Source organism: Orycteropus afer, unplaced genomic scaffold, assembly GCF_000298275.1.
Source record: "Orycteropus afer afer isolate SDZICR_OR568_19922 unplaced genomic scaffold, OryAfe1.0 scaffold00122, whole genome shotgun sequence".
In the NCBI taxonomy this organism is placed as follows: Eukaryota; Metazoa; Chordata; class Mammalia; order Tubulidentata; family Orycteropodidae; genus Orycteropus; species Orycteropus afer.
Window position 1 is genome coordinate 8,017,761 of NW_006921709.1, and position 11,329 is coordinate 8,029,089.

Below are 11,329 nucleotides of genomic sequence, written 5' to 3' on the forward strand. Positions count from 1 at the left end.
CCCACTTTACCTGTGTGTACATAGTTACATTTAACACAATGGTTGTGTAATAGCTCTGGGCTCATTTAAAAAAAAAATTCAAGCCTTTCACTAAAACAATGCCCCACCTGTACATTTTTTAATTAAAAATGCAATGCTTATGTACAAATCTGTATGTGATATGCTTTGTAAGAATGATGCCTGATTTAAATATACCACAGATTTAAATGTTTAAGGACATACATCCTGAAATGGGAGAACCAAATGAATACTTGTAAGCATTTGTAGTCAACTGTAACCAGACAAGTGGTGAACAATTTCACATTGCATGTTCCTTTATGCAATGACTCACTATAGGTAAAGGCTTGCAGCAAACACAATATCTCTCTTGATTTTGGTGATGCCTAAGAGAAAAGAAAATAGGGTTTAAACATCAAGATCAAAAAGAATATACCCCATAAACAGCACAACAATCCAGATTAAATAACTGGTGAAAGAAAATAAAAAGCCTATTGGTGTGAAAGACACCTAGAGACGTTCACAGCTATCTCTCAGAGGTGGAAAGCTTAGAAACCAAACCCCTTTGACTCTAAAGCACCCTGTGTGTGTGACTGTGTCTAAAATATCCAAAGGATTAAGTTGTCAAAAGTGGTTAACTGATCCAAAAGCCTGGATTTTCAATCTATATCAGAAAGCAGTATCTTTTTTAGTTACTATGTGAAATTCTTTCTGGACTAAGGCAGGACACATACAAATTTTGGTATATATTCATACATGGACTTAAAATGAGAAATGAGTACTCCTGCCTTGATTATCAACAACATGTAAACATAAGCCAATTTGTTTGCAAACCTCTTCTCAGGACGCTAACTTGCCAGCAGAAATCACTAAGATCGATTGCCTCACTCTAAGATACAATGTGGATGTGCTGTTGTTCTCTGATGCTTTAACTCATAGTTTTTTCTCAAGGCAGAGATTCAAGTAGAAAGAGAAAAAACTATTTAAGTGCTTAAGTCCCTGCCCCTAACGATTACCACCTTGGTCTAGCCATCCTTTCTTGATCTGGTCTTTACTTCTACCTTAATACTCTACAGTCGGCCTGTAACAATTAACAATAACAATTACCCTTGTACAACCCCAGTCAGAGCATACCACTCGTGCACTCAAATCCTCCAATCGTTTCAGAGGAAAAGAAGAAATGCCCGGGGCTGGGAGCTACAAGGTCTTTTCCTTTCTTCCTCCAGCCCCTACTATTCTACTCATTATCAATTTCACTCTGCTCCAGCCACACTGGTCTCTTGCTGTTGCTTAAATGTATCTAACATGTTCCCCACCTCAGCGCCTCACAATGTCACCTGAGACTATATTATCCATTCCCCCCAACTGCCTAATTCTTTTTACGTGCTTTATTTTTTCCTATAGTACTTATCACTATTTGATATATTTTAATTGTTGACTTGTTGATTGTCCATCTACTCCACTAGAATGTAAACTCCATGAAGGCAGGAATTTGTGTTTTTTGTTCACTGCTGTATCTCCTCATGCTTAAAACAGTGCCTACCATTGTAAGATCACAATAAATATGTATAAACCAAAGTATATATATAAAATCTCAAAGCTTTTTCTCACATAAATGCTCTAAAAGTTTACATGCAAGTTACTAGGCATCCTTCCATGGTAATCTATTGGACAGTATCCTCCTAGGTTATGGGCATGAGTCTTACAAGATTTACCTGCATTGATAAGAAAAGCTTATGAATTGGATACTGACCTTCTGCAAATTTATTCTCTAGCTCAGTGTTTCCAATGGCTTTTGCTGCTTGACACATCTGACGGAGCAACTCTTCCAGGCGCCTCATACAACGAATTATGCTGCCTGGATAGAAAAGGAAACAAATCACTTGTAAGTGGAAATAATCAAGAACAGCAGGATTTTAATTAAGAGGCAACACAAAAGAACATGGGATGATTAATGAATAGAATTTTGAGGGATTTCTCATACAGTAAATCAGCCAAAAAACCTGATTGGCCACCTGCTAAATCCTTGGCACTGTGCTAGGCACTTGGAAGGCTACAAAGGTGAAAGGTGTAATTTCCTCCCTGGAGTTAGAAGATGTGGATTTAGTCTAATGTGCTGACACTTGCTATCACAGAAACAAGTAAACAGAACACTCTGGGAGCATTCACCTGTGGGTGAAGGCTGGCAAAGATGCCAAGTAATCTGGGTCCATAAGAATGAGGTCTGTGTCGAAGGTAGGCCACTGATAAGAGGAAGAGAAGCCTGATAAACTGTGGCTGTTCAAAGACCACAAGTACAGCTGACTGGGGTGTCTGGACCCCATCCTGTGAAGATGAGAATGTAAGAGGACCATTTTAATAAAAGAAGTAATATACATCAGATTCCCGATTTTAAAGCTACGTTAATTCTTCTTCATCGTAAAGAGGTGCTTTCACTAGTTTTCTTTACATAGTGTGTCCTCAAGGAAACACAGAAGAGAAGACAAGTTTTTTACCCATGGGATTTAACTCCCTGTCTGAGAAAAGTGTTTATATTAAAGCTGAAGCTGTAATACACTTCGGTCAGACCTGTACAACCAAGCACCAGCCATCCTTTCTCTAAGTGCTACATGGCTAAGTTTAAAGCTCTTGGGACTTCATTTTTATTCTGGAATGCACTTTATTTGGTAGTATCAGTTCTCTCTTATAAGGCAAGCTACAGGAAAAACACACTCACTTGAACTAGGTCTTTACTGACTCCTGGAACACTGGAACAATGCATTAACATTTATCAAATTTTTAAAATATGATTCCATGCTGAGTGTTCCTTTTTTTTTTTAGCTTTTTATGCCCTCCATGCTATGTTTCAGAGTGTCTAAGGAAGGAATACAGGTGACAATTTAACTGATAAAGCAGAAGGGAATTTTAGCTTGGACAAAGGCAAAAAATGCAAGCTTTTATCTAACAGCAAAGCAGAATCCAGCAGGGCATCATCTCATCTCATCTCCGGGAAATATGAGGAAATAGTCCACAAGGGCCCTGAGCTAATGAAGACAACGTGTCTCGTTTCTGAACATGCCTATGGGCCACAGCAATGAGAACACCAAGCTGTAGTTAGGTATGTTTATGGGGCAAGACTGGTCAACAGGAAGAGGACCACTACTAGCACAGAGGTCACTTCAGAGGAAGTACAGGGATATCCTACTTAAAAGGATTACATACCATCTATATATAGGAGTTGAACAACAAGTTAGAGGGTAGAAGACAAGTTAGTAACTCTGAGATCTAAGCCCTTAACCCATTCTTTCTTCCCCTTTTCACCTGTTAAAATTAATTAAAAAAATATATGTATACACACACACACACACTCTGACTCCTCATTTATCAACATGGTTAGGTTCCAGAGACAAGGTCAGTTACACAAAAATCAGCATTATGTGAAAATGGAAGATGACTCCATCATTACGTAACTGCAAAACCACTGAGAATCACGGGCCAGCCACACATGACCTTAACCATCAGAGCCAGCAGCATTCTTGCCTCATTGCAGCATTTGTTTCTATCAGACATACGTCAGTACTGCACAAACCATACAAAATGCTGGATACTGAGGCAATAAGTGAAGAGTAGGTGCACTGTACCTAAAGTGGATAACTTGTGTCTGAGAGAGACACAAGTTCTTCAAAAGGGGCAAAGCCCTGAAGTAACAAAAGGCTATAACATAGCCCATTAGCCAAAATATTCAAAGTCTCTAGCTTTTTTGTCCTTCTTCCTCTTGCCCTATGAAAATATGCATGCAATTGCTAGAGAAAATCACCAGCCCTCAATTACAGCCTATTTCCAGTATTTTAAATAAATTCTATCAAAATTAATTAGCTCCCAGGAAAGTTTATTTGATGACAATCAACAGCAAAACATGACAGCCAGAAAAGAGACAGACATTGCAAAAAAACACCAGGGACAAGAGTGATACCTTATCCTTCTCCCCCCACATACACTCACATCTTGATAGCTAAAATGAGGCTGAACGTGTTTTGAGAGTCATGTTCGGCATTTTCTGAGCACATTTTGTGGCAGTTCTGTAGTCTGTTTTATGTGAAGTCTCTTGGTTTGGTCCTCACAATTCCATGAGACAGATACTGTTGTTATTTTACACAGAGGGAAAAGGAAAAACTCAGAGAGAGCTTACATACATAACTTGTCCCATGTCAGAACCAGGAGTAAATAAATGATGGAGTCATGATTTGAATCCAGACAGTAAGATTCTAGAGACGAAGCACTTAACCGTATTACATTATACGGCCTCACATTAAAATGATCTATCTGTACTTTCCACCACTCGCCTGTCAGTTTGTTATACTGTGGTGGCTTAGGTGTAGCTGTGATAGTGGAAGCTAAGCCATCGGTATTTCATATACCAGCAGGGTCACCCACAGTGGACTGGTTTCAGTGGAGCTTCCAGACTGTGACACACTAAGAAGAAGGACATGGCCAGGTCCATTACTGGTTTAAAAAAAAAAAGCCACTGAAAACGTTATGAATAGCAGGGAAACACTGTCTGATTTAGTGCCAGAAGGTGAGCGCCTTACTAAGGCTGGAAGGCATTGCATGCAAAATACAACTGGGGAAGATCTGCCTCAAAGTAAAGGAGACCTTAAAGACATGGATGGAATACACCTTCTGGGACCTTCATTTAAGCTGTGGCACACCTCAGCTACTAACATTGTTAGTAATCAGAATATGGAATGTACAGAGTATGAGTCTATGGACACTGGAAGTTGTAAAATAAAATGCAACACACAAAGATGGATGTCCTAGGCATTAATAAGCTGAAATGGACTGGGATTGGCTATTCTGACCTGGACAATCATGTGGTTGTCTATGCCGGGAATGACAAAGGAATAGCGCCACATTCATTGTCAAAAGATACATTTCAAGATTTATACTTAAGTGCAATGCTGTCATTGAAAGGATAATATCCATATGCCTAAAAGAAGACCAGTTAATGTGACTATTAGATTTATGCACCAACTACTAAAGCCAAAGATGAAGAAACTAAAGACTTTTGACCAACTTCGGCAGTCTGAAATTGACCAAACATGCAAGCAAGCTGTATTGATAATTACTAGTGACTGGAATGTGAAAGTTGGAAACAAAGCAGCAGCAATGGTAGTTGGAAAATACGGCCTCGACAACAGAAATGACGCCGGAGATTATGTGACAGAATTCTGAAAGACCAACGACTCACCCCCTGCAAACACATTTTTTCAACAAGATAAAAAGCACTATACATATAGCCCTTGCCAGATGGAATACAAAGGAATCCATCCGACTGACAGCATCCGTGGAAAAAGGCTCTGGAGCAGCTCATATTATCAGTCAGAATAAGGCCAGGGGCCAACTGTGTAACATACCATTAGTTGTTCATCTGCAAGTTTAAATGGAAGCTGAAGAAAATCAAAACAAGTCCACAAGAACCAAAATATGACTTGAGTATAAACCAAACAAATCAAACTCACTGCCATCGAGTTGATTTAGACTCATAGAGACCCAACACCCCCCCACCCCCATTTGGGTTTCTGAGGCAGTAAATCTTTATGGAAGTAGATTGTCCAGTCTTCCTTCTGTGGAGTGGCTGGTGGGTTTGAACTGTGTGGTTAGCAGTCATATGCCTTAGGCACTATACCACCAGAGCTCCTTATATGACTTGAGTATAACCCACCTGAATTTAGAGACACTCTGAAAAACAGATTTGGTGTACTGACCACCAGTGAACAAAGACCAGGTGAGTTGTGGACATAATATATGAAGAAAGCAAAAGGCTGTTAAAAAGATAGGAAAGGAAGAAAATACTTAAATGGATGTCAGAAGAGACTCTAAAACTTGCTTTTGAATGCAGAGTAGCTAAAGTGAATGGCAGAAATGATGAAGTAAAAGATTTAAACAGATTTTAAGGACAGTTCTAGAGGAGACAAAGTAAACTAGTATAATGAAATGGGCAAAGACCTGGAATTAAAATACCAAAAGGGAAGAACATGCTCAGCATTTCTCAAGCTGAAAGAACTGAAGAGTAAATTCAAGACTCAAGTTGCAATAATGAAAGATTCCATGAGTAAAATACTGAATGATATAGGAAGCATCAAAAGAAGAAAAAACACACAGTCACCGTACCAAAAAGAACTGGTCAATATTCAACCATTTCAGGAAGTAGAGTATGATCAAGAACCAGTGGTACTGAAGGAAGAGGTCCAAGCTGCACTGAAGGAACTAGCAAAAAACAAGGCTCTAAGAACTGACACAATACCAACTGAGATGCTTCAACAAATGGATGCAACACTGGCAGCCCTCATTCATTTATGCCAAGAAATCTGGAAGACAGCTACCTGGCCAAATGACTAGAAGAGATCCATTATTTGTGCCCATTCCAACAACAGGTGATAGAAAGAATGCAGAAATCAATGAACGCTATCATTAATACCACTCAAGTAGAATTTTGCTGAAGATAATTCAAAAACTTCAGCATACACAGGGAACTGCCAGAAACTCAAGCCAGATTCAGAAGAGGATGTGGAATGAGGGACATCACTGCTGATGTCAGATGGATCTTGGCTGAAAGCAAAGAATACCAGAAGGATGTTTACCTGTGTTTGACTGTACAAAGACATTCGACTGTGTGAATCATAATAAATTATGGATAGCACTGAGAAGAATGGGAATTTCAGAACACTTAATTGTACTCATGAGGAACCTATACACCAGACAAGGGGCAGTCGTTCAAACAGAATAAGGGGATATTGGGTGGTTTTAAATCACAACAGTGTGTGTCACAGTATCCTTTCACCAAACTTAATTCAATCTATATGCTGAGCAAAGAATCCAAGAAGCTGAACTGTAAGAGAAGAGCACAGCATCAGGAGGAAGATTCTAACAACCTGCAACACACAGATGACACAACCTTGCTTGCTCCAAGTGTAGAAGACTTGAAGCACTTACTGATAAAAATCAGACTACAGCCTTCAGTATAGATACACTATCAACATAAAGAAAACAAAAATCCTCACAACTGGCCAGTAAGTAACATCATGATAAATGGAGAAAAGACTGAAGTTGTCAAGGATTTCATTTTACTTGGATCCATAATCAACACCTTTGGATACAACAGTCAAGAAATCAAAGTGTACTGCACTAGGCAAATTGGCAAAAGACCTTTTTAAAGTGTTTAAGAGCAAAGATGTCACTTTGAAGACTAATGTGCACCTGACCCAAGCCATGGTTTTTCTTTTTTTGTTAAGCTATCTTCTGCTTTGTTATCTTCAATAACCTCATATGCATGTGAGAGCTGGAAAATGAATTATTAGGCATACCCAGAAGAACTGATACATCTGGGTTGTGGTGTTGGCAAAGAATACTGAATGTACCATGGAGTGCCAAAAGAATAAACAAATTTGTCTGGCAGAAAGTATAGCCAGAATGCTTCTTAGAAGTGAGAATGGCCAGAATTTGTCTCTCATACTTTGGTCATGTTGTCAGAAGGGACCAGTCTTTGGAGAAGGGTGTCATGCTTGGAAAAGGAGAAGGTCAGCAAAAAAGGGGAAGACCCTTGACAAGATGGACTAATATAGTGGCAATGAAAACGGACTCAAACATGGCAACAATTGCGAGTATGGCACAGGACCAGCCAATGTTTTGTTCTGTTGTACACAGGGTCTCTACGACTGGAAACTGACTCAGCAGCACCTAACAACAACACATTAGTATCATCTGTAATAAATTCTTAATACTTTTAGATATTTCAGTTATAATTACATTCCATTTATATATTTAAAATAATAAAGAAATTTTCATTTTCAACAGTAAGTTTTAGGCCTTCATCTAAATTTATGTAGAAATCTTCACTGCCAGGTAATATCAGAGGATTTACATTAACAGGTTTCAAGAAACGGAGTAGTAAAAAACGACAACGAAGATCAAGTCAGATAAAAGGTCTATGTTCTCAATTTTGGAATTAGGCACCGATTGGTGACTTTGGCAAGAGTAATTTCAGTGATAGGGCACCAGATTAGTGTGGATGGATCAAGAAGGAAATGGGAGCTAGAAAACTGAAGATGGACTATTGTCAAAAATACTTTTTAGGAATCTGGCTGTAAAAGGTAGAAAGAATTGTGAGTGAGGATGACAATGCATAGCTGTTACTAAATAATGTTACATGCTGAACATTGTGCTAATGGCTAAATTATGTTGTTAGTGCTGTCAAGTCAGATGACTCATAGTGACCCTACGTATAACAGAATCGCCATTTGCCTGTCCATTTGTTGTACTATGGTGGCTTGCACGTTGCTATGAGGCTGGAGGCTATGCCACCCGTATTTCAAATACCAGCAGGGTCCCCATGGTGGACAGGTTTCTGCTGATCTTCCAGACTAGATGGACTCAGGAGGGGAAATCCAGTTCTCAAAAGATTTGGCCAATGAAAACCTTATGAATAGCAGTGCAACACTGTCTGGTATTACTGGAAATTATGTTAGCCTCACAGTATATGGTGGGTTTATTATTATCCTTCCCATTTTATAGCCAAAGAAACTGAAGCCCATTTACTTGCCTGGGATCACAAATCTAGTGAGTCAATAGGATTGGAATCCAGGATTTATGCTTTTAACTATTGCATTAGTTAGTAGCTGAGAAGCTGTGGATGAGAAACTTATATGCATTTATATGGTAAAGAGTCAGCAGAAAGGAGATGATTCAAGACTAAAGGGGATGGGATGAACCTAGAGGACATTATGCTGAGCAAAATTAATCACAAAAGGATAGATATTGTAATAGACTACTATTAAGGTTTTCACACAAAAAGAAATATTCTTTGATGGCATATAACAACAACAAAAAACAACAACGGTTACCAAGTTATTCCTTGGGAGAAAAAAATCTGTCCTGGAAGCAGCACAGGTGGAATGCTCCTTGGAAGTGAGAATGGCCAGACTTATCTCACCTATTTCGGTCATGTTGTCACAAGGGACCAGTCCCTGGAGAAAGATATCTTGTTGATAAAGTAGGGAGTCAGTGAAAAAGGGGAAAACCTTCAATGTGATGGACTGACTCCATTGCTGCAACTACAGCTTCAAGTACAGCAAGGATTGAGGCTGGCACAGGACCGAGCAGTGTTTCGTTCCGTTATACACAGGGTGCTAGGGGTCGGAGCTGCCTCAACAGCATCCTAATAGCAACAACAGGGGTGAGAAGGAAAAGGAGGGTAAAGTAGTAACTAGAGGACAGACAGCATCTAACAACAACAGAAGGTAGACACATATTTACTTGGGTGAAGGGGAAGGCAATATACAATGAGGAGGAGGTCGGCAAAAAATGATGAAGGAACTGCAGACGCTGGGAGCAGTTTAAGAGTTAAAGACAACAGAGGTAAATGCTAATTCATACATAATCCTGCAATAGCAATCAATGGTCTAAGTATGGATACACTGCTAGATATGCAAGCTGAACAGCTATGGGAAGGAGACTGTGACTATACCCACAAATATGTACAGGTTTAACAGAAGAAATCTCTACATATATATTTACATATGCTGCAAATATATCCATAAATATAGTAATCACACAGGGGGCAAAGTTATGAAAACTTCTCATCCTTAACCAAAATCCATGAGGGGGTGATATGCAGGGCTGGGGGACTCAAGATCATAGTCTTAAGGGACATCAAGGTCAGTTGGCACAACAGAGTCCACAAAGACAGAATAACAAATGTTCTACATCCTGGGGTCATAAATGTTTACACACATCCATCTAAGGTACAACTATTGGTTTCTCTCCATCACAGCAAAGAAGAGTAAAGAAAATAAAAGACTCATGTAAACAACTACTCCAGAGAACTAACAGACCACAAGAACCTCATCATCCATAATCCTGAGACCAGAGGAAATAGATTTTGCCTGGCTACCACTACCACCTGTTCTGAAAGGGTCACATTAGGAGGTCAAGAACAGGGTGAGAAAAAAATATCGAATGAAACTCAAAATCGTAAAAAAGAACCAGGCTTACTGGTTGGATAAGGACTGGTGGAATTCCCAGAGACGTTGGCCCTTGGTCAATCTTCAGGCCTGGAACTGAACTCACTCCTGTCACTCAATTTTTAGTCAAACAATAGACAGGTCTAAAAGATGAACAGTAACTATAAGAAGGTAGAATTTAGAACACACGACCATTTGAGATCAAAAAGGCAGCATTTTCCCAAAGACAAAATTCAGAATACAGGAAGGATTAGGAGAGAAGGAGGAATAGAAATGAAAAACACAGAGAGGATATGGGAGGAGCGATGTTATTATGAGAGAATTGCAATCAGTGACATGAAACAAAGTATGTATAAACTGTTAAATGGAAAACAGCTTTGCTCTGCAAACATTCACCCAAATCACAATAAAAAATTTTAAAAAAAGATTGAAGAGGATAAGTTGGTGAAAAGAGTGGAGAAAGTTCCTGGGATTCAGAGCAATGGGCCAATGGCTCTTCCTCTGAGGTAGAAAGAGTAAGGAAAAGGACATATGAGGATACCCTGGTGAGACCAGATTTCAAGTCCTACTTGTGTTTGACAAATTGAAGAGGAATGGCGTGGCATTCATCATCCCAAAGGATGTTTCAAAATTGTTCTGAAGTACATGCTGTCAGTGATAGGATAATATCCATATGACTACAATGAAGACCCGTTAATACTACTATTATTCAAATTTATGAACCAACCACCAAAGCCAAAGATGAGGAAATTGAAAATTTTATCAATTTCTGCAGTCTGAATTTGACCAAACATGCAATCAACATGTGTTGCTTCATACTGGTGACTGGAATGCAAAAGTTGGAAACAAACAAGAATCACTGGTAGATGGAAAATCTGGCCTTGGTGACAGAAAAAATGCTGGAGATTGCACAAAAGAATTTTGCAAGACCAATGACTTTTTCAAAAAATACCTCTTTTCAACAACACATATGGTGCCTGCACACATGGACTACACCAGATGGAGTACATAGGAATCTGACTGACTACATCTGTGACAAGAGGAGATGGAAAAGCTCAGTACCTTCAGCCAAAATAAGGCCAGGAGCTGATTGTGGAACAGACCATCAACTGCTCATACGCAAGTTCAATTTGAAGTTGAAGACAATTAAAACAAGTCCATGAGACCCAAATTTTGACTTTGAATATATCCCTCCTGAATTTAGAGACCATCTAAAGAATAGATTTGATGCACTGAACACCAATGACCGAAAACCAGAAGAATTGTGGGATGACATCAAGAGGATCATTCATGAAGCAAGAGATCATTAAAAATACGAGAAAGATAGAAAAGAC

At 39.2% G+C, this 11,329-nt stretch overlaps 1 protein-coding gene across 1 annotated transcript in view; it reads right to left on the bottom strand.

The window, feature by feature from the left end:
• Positions 1 to 330: 330 nt before the first annotated feature.
• MTREX (Mtr4 exosome RNA helicase) overlaps positions 331 to 11,329 on the bottom strand; it is a 158,440-nt gene continuing 147,441 nt past the window's right edge. The window contains exons 26-27 of the mRNA XM_007944182.2: positions 1,751 to 1,855; positions 331 to 383 (exon numbers count right to left, since the gene is read on the bottom strand). Of these exons, the coding sequence (XP_007942373.1) occupies positions 331 to 383; positions 1,751 to 1,855 (158 nt within the window). The remainder of the gene's footprint in view (positions 384 to 1,750; positions 1,856 to 11,329) is intronic.